Source organism: Amblyomma americanum, chromosome 9 (genome assembly GCF_052857255.1).
Source record: "Amblyomma americanum isolate KBUSLIRL-KWMA chromosome 9, ASM5285725v1, whole genome shotgun sequence".
Lineage (NCBI taxonomy): Eukaryota > Metazoa > Arthropoda > Arachnida > Ixodida > Ixodidae > Amblyomma > Amblyomma americanum.
In genome coordinates this window covers 39,846,728-39,869,181 of record NC_135505.1, presented here as the reverse complement: position 1 = coordinate 39,869,181, position 22,454 = coordinate 39,846,728, and the positions used below count along the sequence as shown (strand labels likewise).

Here is a 22,454-nt window from a genome sequence, read left to right as displayed (position 1 = left end):
CAGCACGACAGCGATCTGCCGGCACTCTCACGCAGCAGCAGTGGACGACACTAGAGAACACGCTTAAACTGTGTCCACTATACCAAGGGTGTGACATTCCCGTAGAGCCAATGGGGACGATTTTGAAATGCGACGGTGGCGGTGCCTGGGAGTTGGCGGTAAAGGCATAAATTGCTCAAAACTTTTTGAAACAAGCTCAGCCAAGCCAATCCAGAAAAATCCAATATGGCGGCGTTTGTTTATTCGGCTGGTTGCGGGCGGTTGCTCGCGCGTTCGTGGTGCTGGCGGCCGCTAGCTCGATGCAAGCTTCGTAAATACTGGTGACTTGCTGCTCCCGCGCTGCATTCCCGCTTGATTTCCTAAGTACTTACGACATCTGCTTACCCGCTTTTGCATTTCGATGTGTCTGTTGAGGCAGCACGGTGCATGGTGGCGAGCGGCGCGGCCAGCGCGGCTGATTAGCAGCTGCTTAGGGCGCTCGCTCGAGTACCAAAAACGTAAATAGTTTTCTCCAAAGAACAGTTTATTAAAGGAAACATCAGTAGTGACAATCGATGTACAAAAGTGATTTTAGGCATCTTGGGCATTGCAATATCAGTGACAATCGTTCTAAAAATCAAAATTAATAAATTCCATTATGGAAACCTAGAACACATGAGCGAGTGCACAGAGAATATATACAGGGTACAAAGAGGTAAGGTACTATCAAGGTAGGTCCGGTACATATAAGCATGTGCTACATTCATGTAGCATATGCTTTTGTGCAGGTTCAGATGAACAGCAGTGAAGTACAACATCCGAGATGTATTGAAATGTATCTGTCTGTGGCTATGCATACACACATACAGAGAAGGGCAGCGAAAAGTTTCAGCCTTTCACTCGTTGCATCAGACTAAGGACAACATAATATGCTGCAGTGCTATAACTTAGTAAACAGATGCCATGAAAAGAACTTAGGTAACCTTGGGCACGTTTAGCTCTTGGCAGATGAGTTACAGGCTTGCATGCTTTAGGACACAGCTCGTCTGCCATGCCCTATTTTGGTTTCTTTGTTTTGTAGATACCAAGGGGAGGAAGATGCAACCAGGGCAGGCCGAGAATTGTGTGGAGAAGCGACTTTATGAAAATTCTCTGAACAGTTGTGGCCGTGGCTGGTGACGAACAGTAATTGGAGGTCATTAATTCAGCTTGCGATGACACATTGGGGTGTAACAAAATATGCGTGCGTATAAATAACTCATCTGAGAAATGAAAACGCACAGGGCTCGTAACAGGCCAGTAATGTTTCTCTATGTGGCGTTATACTGCATCTACCACAATGTCCAGTTATTATATTACTGAATGGTAAATTGCAAGTGGTCCGTGTACTGTACAGTATCTGCAAACGCTTATGGACGCCACACAGTTCAGCGTAATGCGCCGGCCGCTGCTATTGTGCCCCTCATGACCCATGTGTTGCTCCAAAAGGTGAAACCCCAAACGCTACAACTTCCAGAAGGAAAAAAAAAGCAACTACAAATAGCACCGCAGCATATTTCGAGCACGCTTGTATTGGACACCAGCAAACATGTCAAACATTTTTCATCTTATGCGTACACCCCTCTTAAATGTTACAGAGCCGAGCACCTGAGCCAGTCCGCGTTTGCTGCCTGTGGGTTCTGCTCTCTGTTTCATACATCAGGTGCAATGCTGTCAAAGCTAGCGCTCTTGTTTGCGCTGCCTGCATCCATGACCAAAAAGTAGTGCGTTCCTTGTGGTGAGCGAAACATGGTGAATGCTTTGCCTACAGGCTTACTACATGACGCATTTGTCATGAGCTTGATTAAATGCACTGTTATTGCTGACAACACGCTGTTGCTTTGTCAATCCTCAGACCACTCGGCCACAAAACAAGCACGGAATAACATACCTCCCTTCATTTTTCCTTGCTGATTACTTTCGTACATTTCACTGTGTTGTACCTTATGTATGAAATGAACTGTAGCTATCACCAATTTTCCCAGCAGCATAACAGAGGGCAAGCCATGACCAGAGGTTGACAAGTTATATACCACAAGAACTCCTGGGTTCCGCAGAGCACTTTTTGGTTTTTGCGAGCACCTGAATCGATGTATGCTTCAACATTATGGTGTGCTTCACAAATTTACTTTTTGCACAAATGGCACTGTTACTGATCATAAGAACTATGGTTAGCATACAGCCAGTCATTAACTGAATTCTGGCATTCCTTGAAGGGCACTGAGCCTGTATACTTGTCACGCAGGAAGAAAGAGAAGCCAAAACAAAACGGTTTCCCTAGCACCTCTTGTAAGTGGTTAGCATTCAGCAATATTAATTTGAGAACCAATGGTCATAGCAATGCTCATACTAACAAGGCACACAAGGCTTCTAGAAGGCAAACTTGTACTTTGTAAAAGAAGTAACGCAGCAGGAGCAAAAGCAGTCAGTACAGTATATGTGCAATCGGAGCAGAATTACGGATAAACAGGTACATAAATACTTATATACATAAAAAATAAATAGTACAACAAAAAGTTAAAGAGAGAGCACATGTGTAGTAAGTAGGCAGCATTAAAAATCCAAATACAATAATATCCTAACACAGTGCCTCATGAATTTAGCTGGCTAATTTGCGCCTCTTTCTGGCGGGAGCACTCTGTTTTGTTTTTGACGTCATGCTCCTGTTTAAAAAGGAAAGGTGCCAATGCAGCCTTGTGCGGCAGAATAATTTAAGGAATTTAATTTTGCAGCCTAATGAACAGAAAACAGCTTGCTGGTTAGGCATCCTCTCAACAAGATTCCTGGACACATTGGACAAATGAGCACAGCAAGAGATTTCTTTTCTGAAGGCCGAATCCAATTTCTTTATATAATTTAGACATGCCTCAGAAGTTGCGGCAATTGACTGGAAAAGGTGCTCGGGAACACCATTCTCCTTGAGTAGTGCAAAAAATTGGTGTCGTCCATGGAGAGAGCCACCGTCTGCTGCAAGGAGTGTTCCCTCACATGTGCATTCTGTGGTTCTCTGGTCAAGAAAGCTCTTCACAAGAGTGCCAGCGACATGGTACACAACATTTTCGTATACTATGTCAGGGGCATCTTGTGAAGACGCCTGCAAGTCAGATGAACCTGAGCCTTGCTGCCTGCTGTGGCTTGTGCTTGGAGTGCTGCTTGGTGACAATACTGCAGAAACACTCTCCAAGTTGGTGAGGAACGCATGTGTTGTCACTTCGCAGTTTCCTTGCGAAAGTTTGAAAAGTTGGCCAATCCAAATATGTTTTACAGCAGCCACGAATTGGTACACATTAGGTGTCTCATTGCAGCCATGTTTTTGACGAACTATTGCAAAAAAATTTTCCAACGGATCCTGCTGCAACCGACGAGTGAAAAGATGAGTGTAATCGAAATCTGCCTTTAGATCTGTCCACAGCAGAAGTAAGGCTTTGATTGTAATCTGCCAACCTTTGATGGTGTGTGGTTGCTTGTCCAGAGGACCACCAAAATGCCATTGGGCGATCCAATCTATGCACGACTCAAGGAAGACATGATGTTCCGAGCCTTCTGTCATTGCGTACCGCAACTTGTCGTCCTGCTTTTTCAGGGCCGAACTGTTCAGGCAGTCAAAAAGCTTATCCATCCTTTCCGTGAACTCTGCTGTAAATTTTGCATCAACAGGAAGCTCTTGAATGGCAATGAGAGTGAGGAGTGCCACAGATACGGATTCGCTGAACACTTGTGTGGCGTACTTCACTCTCATGTCAGCAAAGGGCATCCTGTAGATGTGTTGCTCTTTTAGTTTTTTTGCCAATCTGCTTTTGAGATGCTCAACTGGTGTTTTGGAGGCCCGATCAATGTGACGAGTTTTTTTGTAAAGGGTTTCGATGTGTGTCCAGTCAACAACCTCAGAGCCAATGGTGAGCTTATGTCGTCGCAAATTATTTTTTGTGCATTTGATTAGGTGTGGGGTGTCAAACATGAAGTATATTTTGCGGTTGTTGACAACAAAATATGGTTCATGGATAGAATGGATGAGCATTCTTGACAGACTCACATTGTTCGACCCTTGATCACAAATGACCGCTTTCACCAGAAGACCTTTGGTTTGAAGCTGCTGAATTAAATCTAATAGCAGCTTGCGCATTGCAAGAACTGAAGTTGCATTGTGGGACGCTGCAAAGGCTACTGGCTGCATCCAACTTCTTGATATGCCAGACACCGCCATAACAAGGGCTATGTTTGCCACACGAGAAGTCCTAGTATTCCCATCATCTGTGAAGCCAATTACAATATCTTTTGATTGATCATACATCAAATTTTTTTTCAAGGATATTTCATCGAATAAAAGACAGCATGCTTTGTCTTGTAGTGGCCAATCTTTTGTAATTGATTCTATTGCATCCATGGCACCTGGAATGATACCAGGTGTCATTGGGATGTCTGCCAGCCAGCGCCTTAGCGTCCTCACATGTGGCAAATGGAGCTTTTCTCTGAGGAAGCGATAAGCTTTTGGAGAGTGAAAGAACAAATTGAGAGCGAATTGTTTAATTTGTTTTGACCAGTGCTTTTTGGATTTCGGAAATGAGCAGAGCCTGATTTGAGCTTTAACCAATTCAAAAAGGTCTTGTGGCAAATGCGGTTCAAGCTTGTTGAGAGCCTCCTGCTGCGTTACTCGCCTTGTGTCGTGCCTTTTCCTAATCCGACTCAGTGCCTTTCGGTACCTGTCGCTTCGAGAATGCAACTTCTCGAAGCGCTTTTTGGTGCGAGGGGTGTACACAACTGCGCCCTTCCTCCGCCGACTCTTGGGCGTTCCTGATGCTGGTGTCATCACTGGCTGTCTGACACTCTCTTTGGCACCGCTGAGGCCACTAGGACCAGCTTCAGCTGCAAAAAATATATAAAAAAAAGCATATTTATGTTTGCCTCAGAGCGAGACCTACATCTACATCCCTCACAAAATCAAGATTAGGGTGCAGTCACAGGGCTACAGGTTGCCAAACTTGCAGGGCAATGTTTTTGTGTGAAATGATGAATACAGTCGTGCCCCGTTAATATGATCCTCGCTGATAGGGACAGTTTTTTCTGGCGACCAACTTTACGCCTCGCTTAAATGGAAACTAGTTGCTCGTAATACAGACAGGGTAATAGTTAATGGATCTCATTGTTATCCATGTGTTTTGCCTGCTTAATATTCAGAGCAATTTTTCATGACAAGCTTGAGTTAAGCAAATGGAAAAAACCAGAAATATTTATGTGCAGTAAAGCGATACCTACACGCTGTTACGGGCCTGCCGATACCCATCATGAATATATCAAGGTTACCGATGCATACTTTTTCATTGAAGTGGAAGGTTGTAGTTTGCAATAAATTCTAATGTTTTCTTGAGTACTTACCATAATCAGGTGAGTCCCATGATGCTGATGCAATCACTCTGATGGGTGTGCTTTGGGCAGCACCTGTCAAATAAATAAACACACTGTGGGAGGCTTCAACCAAGTATTTTAATTCTCAGGTGCACATTTTTAGCCTGGCTACGCAGCGTGTATGTGAATGGTAAGCAACAGGCTAGTGAAGCAATTTTAAGAACAAGTACCTGAGAAGGCTATCCAATGTTTTCATTGAGCTGAATGAAAAATTACCTGTAAATATAATTCTGTACAGATAACACAGGGGTCCACCACGTAAACAATGCATTCATACATATGCACACAGAAAAATATATGAAATACTAGTTGGTGAGCATAAAGTTAACACTTGTTTCTTCTCTTCTGAAACAAATGTCTGGCATCCGAAGTAGTGGTACAGTAAGATGTGCCGACGTGCACCTAATTATTGCACACCACGACATAATTGCACACTGCTGCTATTGCAGAGGGTTAATTTATTACGTGCAAATCTGCAGCAATAGTGCTGCAGTCTATTGTTGAATTTTCATAGATTATCACTGCACTATTAGTGCATTGCACCTACCTTCTTCGTCAGCTGGGGGAGGGGGCGTAGTCTGCACATCAGTGAGCTGCGGGGCACGTGAAGAGTGTGGGTCGTCTGCAATTAAACGACCGCTTAGACACTCCCAATCTAAAGAAATCAGCCAGCAAAGTAATTACATATGTTTATTTTTTTGTGCTATGACAGAGCCCTCAGCATAAGTAATACTGCATTACAGGGTTAGCCTGAACCAAATGAAAAGTTCTTCATTTCAAGCTGTAATGTAAAACAGATCCTGACTTAGTGCACCTACCTGTGTCATGGACAGCAGAATCTGCACCAGCAATTGTGCCTAGCCCAAGTGTTGATGGCAACGGCAAGTAGTCTGAAATATAGGTACCACTTAGTTACTCCCAAGGAAAACAAACCAACTGGTGTAGTGAGACATTAGGAATGTTTTCCTATGCAAGATTGCAGGAAGACTTACCGTGACCAAGCATGACTTCCACTGGTGCAGCAGTGGACTGTAGTGGTGAAGCGGATTCAATGCCTATGCGAACAAGGAAAAAAAGATAGCCAATCAAGCTCTGCATAGCAGCACCTTCTGCTCAGTGCACAGTATGGCCTTGATGTTCTATTTGGAACGGTTTCTCTTGCTGGGAGTTAGTGTGATCTTAAATTGGGCTTAAATCGTTTTTGTGAGTTTGTAGGCAGTTACGATTAAAAAGGAAAAATTTGTGCGATCAATATACCGCGACATACAAAATAGCACAGCAGCACACAGGAAGAAGAATGAAAACACACAAACGAACACTTTACTGTGAACCACGAGGCCATAAATTCACTTGATGTGCATTGTAGGAAATACAAATCAAACTGCAAACCTATCTATGAAGCGTGCAATGTCACCACTATTAATGCTTGCAAACTTATTCCCGAAATCATTCAGGAAGAAATCAGATAGCCTAAGTGACATGTGCATCGCTAAATATCCTGGCGGGTTGCTCCTCAAAGAACCATTTTTACCTTAGAAACCGGTAAAATGTTTACCCTCCATGCTTGCACAATATGCGGCCACTTCATGTATAATTACCGCCTCGTGTGTCACAATAAGCTGCTGGCAGTTTGTGCGTGTGTGTGTTCTTTCTTGACCCTGTGTGCTATTTTGGAGTGAATTCGCGCAGTCTGCCCTCTATTCACCGCAGCGAACAGTAAGTAATAATGACAAGAATACTAAACATAGAGTTGTAAAAATTATTTTCCTCACTGCTGCTGGAGTGCACTATCCAGCATCTGATTGTTAATATGGTTAAGAGAAATTTAAGCTACAACATGGTACACAACTGCAGTCTGATGCAACTGAAACAATGGCCACATGACATTGAAGCAGGAAAGTTTTGTGCCCGGGAAGTGATGTTTGCAGTTAGCCTCTATGAATGCAATTGTTCCCTTTGGTCTTACATTTACAGGATGGGTTTTTCTGAAAATAGTGCCCTCACCTTGTGCCGCACCTCCTTCATAGAAATCTGCAACAAAAAAGCCACAGGATACACTGAGGGATCAAGCTTGGGAAGAATTTACTGGGAGAGGAATTTTGCTTACCCGGGTGCACCAAGGCTCTCAGACGAGGCTCATGCACCTTCACGGAAGGGACTGCTTCATGCGTGAGCCTTGTGCAGGCATCACTAGTGAAGCAATCCCTCGTGAAGTGCTTTGAGCAGAGCCTGTATGTTTTGTAGACCTTTTCCCTTGGTGTCTCCAGGAGTTCAAGCCTATTGGCATATTTCAGCCAAATGGAGAATCTGAAAAACAGCCAAATAACATGATTTCATACATTTTAAAGGTTTGCATACCTCACTTCAGGAATGCTTATTAGCATCTCCTTACACAGCAAAGGGGTACGAACATTATATAACATATATGCGTGAAAACAACTGTGGCAGGATGCAAGCAAAATAAGACAGCAGTTTGTAACAATGTGCCACAGCCTGCTAGTCTATTGCTATGCTGGCCAATCGAAACGATGAATGAAATCACCTTTTTAATGTCTGGCTATGATCGACAAGCCAGAACCTTTAAAATTCTTGAGCTTATGTTTTCTTTTGTGATCTGCTTTTGGTTTAGGTAACAATAACTAGTTCTTTGTTCCAACTGCTTTTTGGGTGCGGCATAATTTTGTGCAGCAGATAGAAATGGGGACAGAGCTTCACTGCAGACTTAAGCTCTATCTGATCATAGCAATTATTCCACTCACACTTTTCTCTAGGTAACTGCATACTAACCACCACCCATGATTCGTTCTTTTCTAATTCCTCCATTAAACACAAGTGCCAATGTAGCTATGCTATGGCAGACAGCTGCTTGCCCACAAATTTGAAGTCTGGATTAAGAACAGCAGGTAAATGAACCAGTAGGCACAGTTTTTCATCTTTTGCTTTCACTGTGATCAAATGGGAAGTGTGAAAGGGATGTGAGCAGAACATCAACAGGAAACACTGCTCTTTCAAGAAACTGAAGGTGCAGGCAAATAGCATGGGTCCAGAAGAAGGGGAAAAAAGTGCTTAAGCAAGGGAAATGTCCCAAAAAAGACACAGACAAGAAGAAAGCGACCTTCGCCTTCCCCTCACCCACCCGCCGGAAACGAGCGTTTCCGGCGTACTAGGCGAAACTATTTGCGAGCTTCCCAAAAGCTGTCAAGGACAAGGCGCGAGATAAGAGACATATGTGAGGAGATGGGAATAATGCGGAGAGTTCAGAGCCCTCCAAGGTCAGTCGTGCGCCCCGCGAGCGAGCAGCGTAGAGGACAGCCGGGGTGGAGTGTGGAGCGAAATTTACAATGCTGGAGCGGCAGCACTACGGTAGGCAATAGTTTCGAGAAACGCTTCCACGGAGTACATGGGTGGTTGAGCGCGGATATCGCGAGGAACAGCTCCGGTAAAAGTAAGAAAAACAAGACCGGCGGACTTTCTATATGCGGCTCACGGCGTGCAATGGACTTTCAGCGCGGTGTCCAACACTAGTGGTGTTAGTCTGAACAGCTCGATAATTTATGTGACGTGCATCACTGCTGCAGAAACCATGCACGAACACGCAAGAAATAATATTCAAGCGCGCTGAACTCCGTAAAGAAACAGCCAAACTGAGCATTACAATTACTCCGCTGACGACGCTATAGGCACAGAAGTTAGAATATTCATATTTAAAATACACTCTGAGGGCACCGGAATCTGCGGGGAATAAGCTTTTAAAGGCAGCGAGAAAAGTCAGTGAGTCAGACACACACACACACACATGCGAACAAGCAAGCAAGGTAACTAACGGTCCCACGCTTACGAGAGGCAACGGCTGTTGGGCCATCTCAAACTGCAGCACCTTCCCTTAATTTTGCTTTAATGTCCTTAAACGTACTTATCAAACTCATCTCGCAAAACCAAAGCCACTGCAGTAAACAGCGCCAGGTAAAACTAGTTCTATTCCGTCGGCAATTTCAAATGGTAACGACCAAGGGCGGTCAAAACAAAGGCACAACGGTCGCCAACGGCTATGCAAAGAGGGATACGATAGTCAGTGAATTCATAAATACCTGTGGTCAGAAGGTAATCTGAAGAGATGTTCTCCACTCTTGCCGGATGTGCTGCACCACTTCGCGCAACAATACATATGCGACATGACGCTGAGGACGGTAATCACGCTGGTCCAGTGCGCACGTCGCGTCGGCAGTCGCTCGCGTAGTTTCGCTATGCTTGCGCCGGTCGCTGTCGTCTGCTGCCACTGCGCTGCAGCGTTGCCCGCGGCGGCACTGGCGGCGCAGACGCGTTGTGTCATTTTCGCAATTTATTTCTTTGATATACTATTTTTAATGCTTACGACTGGTTATATTTTCATTCATAAGCATGTTTGTGTTGTCTACTATGGTCGAGAAATTTTACTTTTTATTAGGCTTGACTCCAGCCGCGTTTGCTGCCAGATACCAGGATCGCTGCAATCGTTCCGACCGTGGCGACACTTACGGCGCGGACGCGCAACTTGCAACATGCCACAGCACTGACTATACTTTGCAGGTGGCACCTAAAAGTTGCGAAGTATTTCGAAGCCGAAAAACAAATGCGCCGGCCTGATCATCTCCAAGGGATTCTGTGCATCGAGTGGTCTGCGCAGGCCAGGCCCCCAGGCGCAGCATTTAAAAGCAGCACGTCAGCGATGCGCCGGCACTCGCACGCAGCAGCAGTGGACGACACTGGAGAACACGCTCAAACTGCGCCTACTATCCTTCGCAGGCTGCACCTAGAAGTTTCGAATTATTTGAAAGCCGAAAAACAAGTGCGCCGGCTTGGTCATCTCCAAGGGATTCTGCGCTTCGAGTGGTCTGCGCAGGCCAGGACCCCAGGCGCAGCATTTAAAAGCAACACGTCAGCGATTCGCCGGCACTCTTACGCAGCAGCAGTGGACGACACTGGAGAATACGTTTATACTGCGACTAACATCCTTCGCATGCTGCATCTAGAACTTCCGAAGTATTTCCAAGCCGAAAAACAAGTGCGCCGGCCTGATCATCTCCCAGGGATTTTGCGCATCGAGCGGTCTGCGCAGGCCAGGCCACCAGCCGCAGCATTTAAAAGCAGCACGTCAGCGATCTGCCGGCACTCGCACGCAGCAGCAGGGGACGACACTGAAGAACACGCTTAAACTGCGTCTACTATCCTTCGCAGGCTGCACGTAGAAGTTCCGAAGTATTTCCAAGCCGAAAAACAAATGCGCCGGCCTGATCATCCCCAAGGGATTCTGAGCATCAAGTGATCTGCGCAGGCCAGGCCCCCAGGCACAGCATTTAAAAGCAGCACGTCAGCGAACCGCCGGCACTCGCACGCTGCAGCAGTGGACGACACTGGAGAACACACTTAAACTGCGTCTACTCTCCTTCGCAGGCTGCACCTAGAAGTTCCGAAGTATTTCCAAGCCGAATAACAAGCGTCCGGTCTGATCATCTCCGCGGGATTCTGCGCATCGAGTGGTCTGCGCAGGCCAGGCCCCCAGGCGCAGCATTTAAAAGCAGCACGTCAGCGATCTGCCGGCACTCGCACGCAGCAGCAGTGGACGACACTGGAGAACACGCTTAAACTGCGTCTACTATCCTTCGCGGGTGGCACCTAAAAGTTCCGAAGTATTTCCAAGCCGAAAAACAAATGCGCTGGCATGGTCATCTCCAAGGGATTCTGTGCATCGAGTGGTCTGCGCAGGCCAGGCCCCCAGGCGCAGCATTTAAAAGCAGCACGTCAGCGAACCGCCGGCGCTCGCACGCAGCAGCAGTGGACGTCACTGGAGAACACGCTTAAACTGTGTCTGCTATCCTTCGCAGGCTGCACCTAGAAGTGCCGAAGTATTTCCAAGCCGAGAAACGTGCGCCGACCTGATCATCTCTCATTTATTCTGCGCATTGAGTGGTCTGCGCAGGCCAGGCCCCAGGCGCAGCAATTAAAAGCAGCACGTCAGCTATCCGCCGGCACTCGCACGCAGCAGCAATGGACGACACTGGAGAACACGCTTAAACTGCGTCTACCATCCTTGGAAGGCTGCACCTAGAAGTTCCGAAGTATTTCCAAGCCGAATAACATGTGCGCCGGCCTGATCATCTAACTGGTATTCTGCGCATCGAGTGGTCTGCGCAGGCCAGGCCCCCAGGCGCAGCATTTAAAAGCAGCACGACAGCGATCTGCCGGCACTCTCACGCAGCAGCAGTGGACGACACTAGAGAACACGCTTAAACTGTGTCCACTATACTTCGCAGGTGGCACCTAAAAGTTCCGAAGTATCTCCAAGCCGAAAAACAAATGCGCCGGCCTGATCATCTCCAAGGGATTCTGTGCATCGAGTGGTCTGAGCAGACCTGGCCCCCAGGCGCAGCATTTAAAAGCAGCACGTCAGCGATCCGCCGGCACTCGCACGCAGCAGCAGTGTACGACACTGGAGAACACGCTTAAACTGGGTCTACTATCCTTCGCAGGTGGCACCTAAAACTTCCGAGTATTTCCAAGCCGAAAAACAAATGCGCCGGCCTCATCATCTCCAAGGGATTCTGCGCATCGAGGGGCCTGCGCAGGCCAGGACCCCAGGCGCAGCATTTAAAAGCAGCACGTCAGATATCCGCCGGCACTCGCACGCAGCAGCAGTGGACGACACTGGAGAACACGTTTAAAGTGCGAATAACATCCTTCGCAGGCTGCACCTAGAAATTCCGAAGTATTTCCAAGCCAAAAAACAAGTGCGCCGGCCTGATCATCTCCCTGGGATTCTGCGCATCTAGTGGTCTGAGCAGATCTGGCCCCCAGGCGCAGCATTTAAAAGTAGCACGTCAGCGATCCGCCGGCACTCGCACGCAGCAGCAGTGTACGACACGGGAGAACAAGCTTAAACTGCGACTACCATCCTTCGCAGGCTGCACCTAGAAGTTCGGAAGTATTTCCAAGCCGCAAAACAAGTGCGCCGGCCTGATCATCTCCAAAGGATTCTGCGCATCGAGTGCTCTGAGGACGCCAGGCCCCCAGGCCCACTATTTAAAAGCAGCACGTCAGCGATCCGCCGGCACTCGCACGCAGCAGTAGTGGACGACACTGCAGAACACGCTTAAACTGGGTGTACTATCCTTCGCAGGTGGCACCTAAAAGTTCGGAAGTATTTCCAAGCCGAAAAACAAATGCGCCGGCCTCATCATCTCCAAGGGATTCTGCGCATCGAGGGGTCTGCGTAATCCAGGACCCCAGGTGCAGCATTTAAAAGCAGCACATCAGCGATCCGGCGGCACTCGCTCGCAGCAGCAGTGGACGAAACTGGAGAACACGCTTAAACTGCATCTACTACCCGTCGCAGGTGGCACCTAAAAGCCCCGAAGTATTTCCAAGCCGAAAATCAAGTGCTCCGGCCTGATCATCTCCTAGGAATTCTGCGCATCTCGTGGTCTGCGCAGGCCAGGCCATAGGCGCAGCATTTAAAAGCAGCACGTCAGCGATCCGCCGGCACTCGCACGCAGCAGCAGTGTACGACACGGGAGAACACGCTTAAACTGCGTCTACCATCCTTCGCAGGCTGCACCTAGAAGTTCGGAAGTATTTCCAAGCCGAAAAGCAAGTGCGCCGGCCTGATCACCTCCAAGGGATTCTGTGCATCGAGTGGTCTGCGCAGGCCAGGCCCCCAGGCCCACTCTTTAGAAGCAGCACGTGAGCGATCCGCCGGCACTCGCACGCAGCAGCAGTGGACGACACTGGAGAGCACGCTTTAACTGCGTCTACTATCCTTCGCAGGTGGCACCTAAAAGTTCCGAAGTATTTCCTAGCAGAAAAACAAGTGCGCCGGCCTGATCATCTCCAATGTATTCTGCGCATCGAGTGGTCTGCGCAGGCCAGGCCCCCAGGCGCAGCATTTAAAAGCAGCACGTCAGCGATCTGCCGGCACTCGCACGCAGCAGCAGTGGACGACACTGGAGAACACGCTTAAACTGCGTTTACTATCCTTCGCAGGTGGCACCTAGAAGTTCCGAAGTATTTCCAAGCCGAATAACATGTGCGCCGGCCTGATCATCTAACTGGTATTCTGCGCATCGAGTGGTCTGCGCAGCCCAGGCCCCCAGGCGCAGCATTTAAGAGCAGCACGACAGCGATCTGCCGGCACTCTCACGCAGCAGCAGTGGACGACACTGGAGAACACTCTTAAACTGCGTCTACTATCCTTCGCAGGTGGCACCTAAAGGTTCCGAAGTATTTCCAAGCCGTAAAACAACTGCGCCGGCCTGATCATCTCCCAGTGATTCTGATCATTGAGTGGTCTGCGCAGGCCAGGCTCCAGGCGCAGCATTTTAAAGCAGCACGTCAGCGATCCGCCGGCACTCGAAACGCAGCAGTGCACGACACTGGAAAACACGCTTAAATTGCGTCTACCATCCTTCGCAGGCTGCACCTAGAAGTTCCGAAGTATTTCCAAGCCAAAAACAAGTGCGCCAGCCTGATCATCTCCAAGGGATTCTGCGCATTGAGTGGTCTGCGCAGGCCAGTACCCCAGACGCAGCATTGAAAGGCAGCACATCAGCGATCCGCCGGAACTCGCACGCAGCAGCAGTGGACGACACTGGAGAACACGCTTAAACTGCGTCTACCGTCATTCGCAGGCTGCACATAGAAGTTCCGAAGTATTTCCAAGCCGAAAATCAAGTGCTTCGGCCTGATCATCTCCAAGGGATCCTGCGCATCGAGTGGTCTGAGCTGGCCTGGCCCCCAGGCGCAGAATTTAAAAGCAGCACGTCAGCTATCCGCCGGCACTCGCACGCAGCAGCAATGGACGACACTGGAGAACACGCTTAAACTGCGTCTACCATCCTTCGAAGGCTGCACCTAGAAGTTCCGAAGTATTTCCAAGCCGAATAACATGTGCGCCGGCCTGATCATCTAACTGGTATTCTGCGCATCGAGTGGTCTGCGCAGGCCAGGCCCCCAGGCGCAGCATTTAAAAGCAGCACGACAGCGATCTGCCGGCACTCTCACGCAGCAGCAGTGGACGACACTGGAGAACACTCTTAAACTGCGTCTACTATCCTTCGCAGGTGGCACCTAAAGGTTCCGAAGTATTTCCAAGCCGTAAAACAACTGCGCCGGCCTGATCATCTCCCAGTGATTCTGATCATTGAGTGGTCTGCGCAGGCCAGGCTCCAGGCGCAGCATTTTAAAGCAGCACGTCAGCGATCCGCCGGCACTCGAAACGCAGCAGTGCACGACACTGGAAAACACGCTTAAATTGCGTCTACCATCCTTCGCAGGCTGCACCTAGAAGTTCCGAAGTATTTCCAAGCCAAAAACAAGTGCGCCAGCCTGATCATCTCCAAGGGATTCTGCGCATTGAGTGGTCTGCGCAGGCCAGTACCCCAGACGCAGCATTGAAAGGCAGCACATCAGCGATCCGCCGGAACTCGCACGCAGCAGCAGTGGACGACACTGGAGAACACGCTTAAACTGCGTCTACCGTCATTCGCAGGCTGCACATAGAAGTTCCGAAGTATTTCCAAGCCGAAAATCAAGTGCTTCGGCCTGATCATCTCCAAGGGATCCTGCCCATCGAGTGGTCTTAGCTGGCCTGGCCCCCAGGCGCAGAATTTAAAAGCAGCACGTCAGCTATCCGCCGGCACTCGCACGCAGCAGCAATGGACGACACTGGAGAACACGCTTAAACTGCGTCTACCATCCTTCGAAGGCTGCACCTAGAAGTTCCGAAGTATTTCCAAGCCGAATAACATGTGCGCCGGCCTGATCATCTATCTGGTATTCTGCGCATCGAGTGGTCTGCGCAGGCCAGGCCCCCAGGCGCAGCATTTAAAAGCAGCACGACAGCGATCTGCCGGCACTCTCACGCAGCAGTAGTGGACGACACGGCAGAACACGCTTAAACTGGGTGTACTATCCTTCGCAGGTGGCACCTAAAAGTTCGGAAGTATTTCCAAGCCGAAAAACAAATGCGCCGGCCTCATCATCTCCAAGGGATTCTGCGCATCGAGGGGTCTGCGTAATCCAGGACCCCAGGTGCAGCATTTAAAAGCAGCACGTCAGCGATCCGGCGGCACTCGCTCGCAGCAGCAGTGGACGAAACTGGAGAACACGCTTAAACTGCATCTACTACCCGTCGCAGGTGGCACCTAAAAGCCCCGAAGCATTTCCAAGCCGAAAATCAAGTGCTCCGGCCTGATCATCTCCTAGGAATTCTGCGCATCTCGTGGTCTGCGCAGGCCAGGCCATAGGCGCAGCATTTAAAAGCAGCACGTCAGCGATCCGCCGGCACTCGCACGCAGCAGCAGTGTACGACACGGGAGAACACGCTTAAACTGCGTCTACCATCCTTCGCAGGCTGCACCTAGAAGTTCGGAAGTATTTCCAAGCCGAAAAGCAAGTGCGCCGGCCTGATCACCTCCAAGGGATTCTGTGCATCGAGTGGTCTGCGCAGGCCAGGCCCCCAGGCCCACTCTTTAGAAGCAGCACGTGAGCGATCCGCCGGCACTCGCACGCAGCAGCAGTGGACGACACTGGAGAGCACGCTTTAACTGCGTCTACTATCCTTCGCAGGTGGCACCTAAAAGTTCCGAAGTATTTCCTAGCAGAAAAACAAGTGCGCCGGCCTGATCATCTCCAATGGATTCTGCGCATCGAGTGGTCTGCGCAGGCCAGGCCCCCAGGCGCAGCATTTAAAAGCAGCACGTCAGCGATCTGCCGGCACTCGCACGCAGCAGCAGTGGACGACACTGGAGAACACGCTTAAACTGCGTTTACTATCCTTCGCAGGTGGCACCTAAAAGTTCCGAAGTATTTCCAATCCGAAAAACAAATGCGCCGGCCTGATCATCTCCAACGGATTCTGTGCATCGAGTGATCTGCGCAGGCCAGGCCCCCAGGCGCAGCATTTAAAAGCAGCACGTCAGCGAACCGCCGGCGCTCGCACGCAGCAGCAGTGGACGTCACTGGAGAACACGCTTAAACTGTGTCTGCTATCCTTCGCAGGCTGCACCTAGAAGTGCCGAAGTATTTCCAAGCCGAGAAACGTGCGCCGACCTGATCATCTCTCATTTATTCTGCGCATTGAGTGGTCTGCGCAGGCCAGGCCCCCAGGCGCAGCAATTAAAAGCAGCACGTCAGCGATCCGCCGGCACTCGCACGCAGCAGTGGACGACACTTGGGAACACGCTTAAACTGCATGTACTATTCTTCGTAGGCTGCACCTAGAACTTCCGAAGTATTTCCAAGCCAAAAAACAAGTGCGCCGGCCTCATCATCTCCCAGGGATTCTGCGCATCGAGTGGTCTGCGGAGGCCAGGCCCCCAGGCGCAGCATTTAAAAGCAGAACGTCAGCGATCCGCCGGCCCTCGCACGCAGCAGCAGTGGACGACACTGTATAACACGTTTAAACTGCCACTGCCATCCTTCGCAGGCTGCATCTAGAAGTTCCGGAGTATTTCCAAGCCGAAAAACAAGTGCACCGGCTTGATCATCTCCAAGGGATTCTGCGCATCGTGTCGTCTGCGCAGGCCAGGACCCCAGGCACAGCATTTAAAAGCAGCACGTCAGCGATCCGCCGGCACTCGCACGCAGCAACAGTGGAAGACACTGGAGAACACGTTTAAACTGCGACTACCATCCTTCGCAGGCTGCACCTAGAAGTTCCGAAGTATTTACAAGCCGAAAAACAAGTGCGCCGGCCTGATCATATCCTAGGGATTCTGCGCATCGAGCGGTCTGCGCAGGCCAGGCCCCCAGCCGCAGCATTTAAAAGCAGCACGTCAGCGATCCGCCGGCACTCGCACGCAGCAGCAGTGGACGAATCTGGAGAACACGCTTAAACTGCGGCTACTATCCTTCGCAATTGGCACCTAAAAGCTCTGAAGTATTTCCAAGACGAAAAACAAGTGCTCCGGCCTGATCATCTCCTAGGCTTTCTGCGCATCAAGTGGTATGAGCAGGCCTGGCCCCCAGGCGCTGCATTTTAAAGCAGCACGTTAGCGATCCGCCGGAACTCGCACGCAGCAGCAGTGGACGACACGAGAGAACACGCTTAAACATCGTCTTCCATCCTTCGCAGGCTGCACCTAGAAGCTCGGAAGTATTTCCATGCCGAAAAACGAGTGCGCCGGCCTGATCATCTCTAAGGGATTCTGCACATCGAGTGGTCTGCGCAGGCCAGGCCCCCAGGCCCACTATTTAAAAGCAGCACGTCACCGATCCGCCGGCACTCGCACGCAGCAGTGGACGACACTGTAGAACACGCTTAAACTGCGTCTACTATCCTTCGCAGGCTAAACCTAGAAGTTCCGAAGTATTTCCAAGCCGAAAAACAAGTGCGCCGGCCTGATCATCTCCAAGGGATTCTGCGCATCGAGTGGTCTGAGCAGACCTGGCCCCCAGGCGCAGCATTTAAAAGCAGCACGTCAGCGATCCGCCGGCACTCGCACGCAGCAGCAGTGGACGACACTGGAGAACACGCTTAAACTGGGTCTACTATCCTTCGCAGGTGGCACCTAAAACTTCCGAGTATTTCCAAGCCGAAAAACAAATGCGCCGGCCTCATCATCTCCAAGGGATTCTGCGCATCGAGGGGCCTGCGCAGGCCAGGACCCCAGGCGCAGCATTTAAAAGCAGCACGTCAGATATCCGCCGGCACTCGCACGCAGCAGCAGTGGACGACACTGGAGAACACGTTTAAAGTGCGAATAACATCCTTCGCAGGCTGCACCTAGAAGTTCCGAAGTATTTCCAAGCCAAAAAACAAGTGCGCCGGCCTGATCATCTCCCTGGGATTCTGCGCATCTAGTGGTCTGAGCAGATCTGGCCCCCAGGCGCAGCATTTAAAAGTAGCACGTCAGCGATCCGCCGGCAGTCGCACGCAGCAGCAGTGTACGACACGGGAGAACACGCTTAAACTGCGACTACCATCCTTCGCAGGCTGCACCTAGAAGTTCGGAAGTATTTCCAAGCCGAAAAACAAGTGCGCCGGCCTGATCATCTCCAAAGGATTCTGCGCATCGAGTGCTCTGAGGACGCCAGGCCCCCAGGCCCACTATTTAAAAGCAGCACGTCAGCGATCCGCCGGCACTCGCACGCAGCAGTAGTGGACGACACTGCAGAACACGCTTAAACTGGGTGTACTATCCTTCGCAGGTGGCACCTAAAAGTTCGGAAGTATTTCCAAGCCGAAAAACAAATGCGCCGGCCTCATCATCTCCAAGGGATTCTGCGCATCGAGGGGTCTGCGTAATCCAGGACCCCAGGTGCAGCATTTAAAAGCAGCACGTCAGCGATCTGGCGGCACTCGCTCGCAGCAGCAGTGGACGAAACTGGAGAACACGCTTAAACTGCATCTACTACCCGTCGCAGGTGGCACCTAAAAGCCCCGAAGTATTTCCAAGCCGAAAATCAAGTGCTCCGGCCTGATCATCTCCTAGGAATTCTGCGCATCTCGTGGTCTGCGCAGGCCAGGCCATAGGCGCAGCATTTAAAAGCAGCACGTCAGCGATCCGCCGGCACTCGCACGCAGCAGCAGTGTACGACACGGGAGAACACGCTTAAACTGCGTCTACCATCCTTCGCAGGCTGCACCTAGAAGTTCGGAAGTATTTCCAAGCCGAAAAGCAAGTGCGCCGGCCTGATCACCTCCAAGGGATTCTGTGCATCGAGTGGTCTGCGCAGGCCAGGCCCCCAGGCCCACTCTTTAGAAGCAGCACGTGAGCGATCCGCCGGCACTCGCACGCAGCAGCAGTGGACGACACTGGAGAGCACGCTTTAACTGCGTCTACTATCCTTCGCAGGTGGCACCTAAAAGTTCCGAAGTATTTCCTAGCAGAAAAACAAGTGCGCCGGCCTGATCATCTCCAATGTATTCTGCGCATCGAGTGGTCTGCGCAGGCCAGGCCCCCAGGCGCAGCATTTAAAAGCAGCACGTCAGCGATCTGCCGGCACTCGCACGCAGCAGCAGTGGACGACACTGGAGAACACGCTTAAACTGCGTTTACTATCCTTCGCAGGTGGCACCTAGAAGTTCCGAAGTATTTCCAAGCCGAATAACATGTGCGCCGGCCTGATCATCTAACTGGTATTCTGCGCATCGAGTGGTCTGCGCAGCCCAGGCCCCCAGGCGCAGCATTTAAAAGCAGCACGACAGCGATCTGCCGGCACTCTCACGCAGCAGCAGTGGACGACACTGGAGAACACTCTTAAACTGCGTCTACTATCCTTCGCAGGTGGCACCTAAAGGTTCCGAAGTATTTCCAAGCCGTAAAACAACTGCGCCGGCCTGATCATCTCCCAGTGGTTCTGATCATTGAGTGGTCTGCGCAGGCCAGGCTCCAGGCGCAGCATTTTAAAGCAGCACGTCAGCGATCCGCCGGCACTCGAAACGCAGCAGTGCACGACACTGGAAAACACGCTTAAATTGCGTCTACCATCCTTCGCAGGCTGCACCTAGAAGTTCCGAAGTATTTCCAAGCCAAAAACAAGTGCGCCAGCCTGATCATCTCCAAGGGATTCTGCGCATTGAGTGGTCTGCGCAGGCCAGTACCCCAGGCGCAGCATTGAAAGGCAGCACATCAGCGATCCGCCGGAACTCGCACGCAGAAGCAGTGGACGACACTGGAGAACACGCTTAAACTGCGTCTACCGTCATTCGCAGGCTGCACATAGAAGTTCCGAAGTATTTCCAAGCCGAAAATCAAGTGCTTCGGCCTGATCATCTCCAAGGGATCCTGCGCATCGAGTGGTCTGAGCTGGCCTGGCCCCCAGGCGCAGAATTTAAAAGCAGCACGTCAGCTATCCGCCGGCACTCGCACGCAGCAGCAATGGACGACACTGGAGAACACGCTTAAACTGCGTCTACCATCCTTCGAAGGCTGCACCTAGAAGTTCCGAAGTATTTCCAAGCCGAATAACATGTGCGCCGGCCTGATCATCTAACTGGTATTCTGCGCATCGAGTGGTCTGCGCAGGCCAGGCCCCCAGGCGCAGCATTTAAAAGCAGCACGACAGCGATCTGCCGGCACTCTCACGCAGCAGCAGTGGACGACACTGGAGAACACTCTTAAACTGCGTCTACTATCCTTCGCAGGTGGCACCTAAAGGTTTCGAAGTATTTCCAAGCCGTAAAACAACTGCGCCGGCCTGATCATCTCCCAGTGATTCTGATCATTGAGTGGTCTGCGCAGGCCAGGCTCCAGGCGCAGCATTTTAAAGCAGCACGTCAGCGATCCGCCGGCACTCGAAACGCAGCAGTGCACGACACTGGAAAACACGCTTAAATTGCGTCTACCATCCTTCGCAGGCTGCACCTAGAAGTTCCGAAGTATTTCCAAGCCAAAAACAAGTGCGCCAGCCTGATCATCTCCAAGGGATTCTGCGCATTGAGTGGTCTGCGCAGGCCAGTACCCCAGACGCAGCATTGAAAGGCAGCACATCAGCGATCCGCCGGAACTCGCACGCAGCAGCAGTGGACGACACTGGAGAACACGCTTAAACTGCGTCTACCGTCATTCGCAGGCTGCACATAGAAGTTCCGAAGTATTTCCAAGCCGAAAATCAAGTGCTTCGGCCTGATCATCTCCAAGGGATCCTGCGCATCGAGTGGTCTGAGCTGGCCTGGCCCCCAGGCGCAGAATTTAAAAGCAGCACGTCAGCTATCCGCCGGCACTCGCACGCAGCAGCAATGGACGACACTGGAGAACACGCTTAAACTGCGTCTACCATCCTTCGAAGGCTGCACCTAGAAGTTCCGAAGTATTTCCAAGCCGAATAACATGTGCGCCGGCCTGATCATCTAACTGGTATTCTGCGCATCGAGTGGTCTGCGCAGGCCAGGCCCCCAGGCGCAGCATTTAAAAGCAGCACGACAGCGATCTGCCGGCACTCTCACGCAGCAGCAGTGGACGACACTAGAGAACACGCTTAAACTGTGTCCACTATACTTTGCAGGTGGCACCTAAAAGTTGCGAAGTATTTCGAAGCCGAAAAACAAATGCGCCGGCCTGATCATCTCCAAGGGATTCTGTGCATCGAGTGGTCTGCGCAGGCCAGGCCCCCAGGCGCAGCATTTAAAAGCAGCACGTCAGCGATGCGCCGGCACTCGCACGCAGCAGCAGTGGACGACACTGGAGAACACGCTCAAACTGCGCCTACTATCCTTCGCAGGCTGCACCTAGAAGTTTCGAATTATTTGAAAGCCGAAAAACAAGTGCGCCGGCTTGGTCATCTCCAAGGGATTCTGCGCTTCGAGTGGTCTGCGCAGGCCAGGACCCCAGGCGCAGCATTTAAAAGCAACACGTCAGCGATTCGCCGGCACTCTTACGCAGCAGCAGTGGACGACACTGGAGAATACGTTTATACTGCGACTAACATCCTTCGCATGCTGCATCTAGAACTTCCGAAGTATTTCCAAGCCGAAAAACAAGTGCGCCGGCCTGATCATCTCCCAGGGATTTTGCGCATCGAGCGGTCTGCGCAGGCCAGGCCACCAGCCGCAGCATTTAAAAGCAGCACGTCAGCGATCTGCCGGCACTCGCACGCAGCAGCAGGGGACGACACTGAAGAACACGCTTAAACTGCGTCTACTATCCTTCGCAGGCTGCACGTAGAAGTTCCGAAGTATTTCCAAGCCGAAAAACAAATGCGCCGGCCTGATCATCCCCAAGGGATTCTGAGCATCAAGTGATCTGCGCAGGCCAGGCCCCCAGGCACAGCATTTAAAAGCAGCACGTCAGCGAACCGCCGGCACTCGCACGCTGCAGCAGTGGACGACACTGGAGAACACACTTAAACTGCGTCTACTCTCCTTCGCAGGCTGCACCTAGAAGTTCCGAAGTATTTCCAAGCCGAATAACAAGCGTCCGGTCTGATCATCTCCGCGGGATTCTGCGCATCGAGTGGTCTGCGCAGGCCAGGCCCCCAGGCGCAGCATTTAAAAGCAGCACGTCAGCGATCTGCCGGCACTCTCACGCAGCAGCAGTGGACGACACTAGAGAACACGC

The 22,454-nt window shown here is 50.8% G+C and overlaps 1 protein-coding gene across 2 annotated transcripts; it reads right to left on the bottom strand.

The window, feature by feature from the left end:
* Positions 1–502: 502 nt before the first annotated feature.
* On the bottom strand, positions 503–9,965 carry LOC144105484 (uncharacterized). Of its 2 annotated transcripts, none has more exons than XM_077638604.1 (8): positions 9,510–9,965; positions 7,529–7,728; positions 7,426–7,452; positions 6,414–6,476; positions 6,240–6,311; positions 5,969–6,043; positions 5,392–5,454; positions 503–4,881 (listed from the first exon to the last, which is right to left on the bottom strand). In XM_077638604.1, the coding sequence occupies exons 1-8, from the start codon at positions 9,749–9,751 to the stop codon at positions 2,618–2,620; spliced, it is 3,006 nt and encodes a 1,001-aa protein (XP_077494730.1). In that variant the 5' UTR covers positions 9,752–9,965; the 3' UTR covers positions 503–2,617. The 2 variants fall into 2 exon arrangements, with proteins under 2 accessions (XP_077494730.1, XP_077494731.1); XM_077638605.1 differs by having other exon boundaries at positions 4,796–4,881; positions 5,392–5,474.
* Between the last annotated feature and the right edge of the window lie 12,489 nt (positions 9,966–22,454).

Coding starts and splice junctions, on each gene's coding strand:
- LOC144105484 (XM_077638604.1), bottom strand. CDS start 9,751: ATGACACAACGCGTCTGCGCCGCCAGTGCCGCCGCGGGCAACGCTGCA. Junction 7,729..9,509: donor AGATTACCTTCTGACCACAG/GTATTTATGAAT, acceptor GCTGTTTTTCAG/ATTCTCCATTTGGCTGAAAT. Junction 6,477..7,425: donor TGAAGGAGGTGCGGCACAAG/GTGAGGGCACTA, acceptor TTGTTCGCATAG/GCATTGAATCCGCTTCACCA.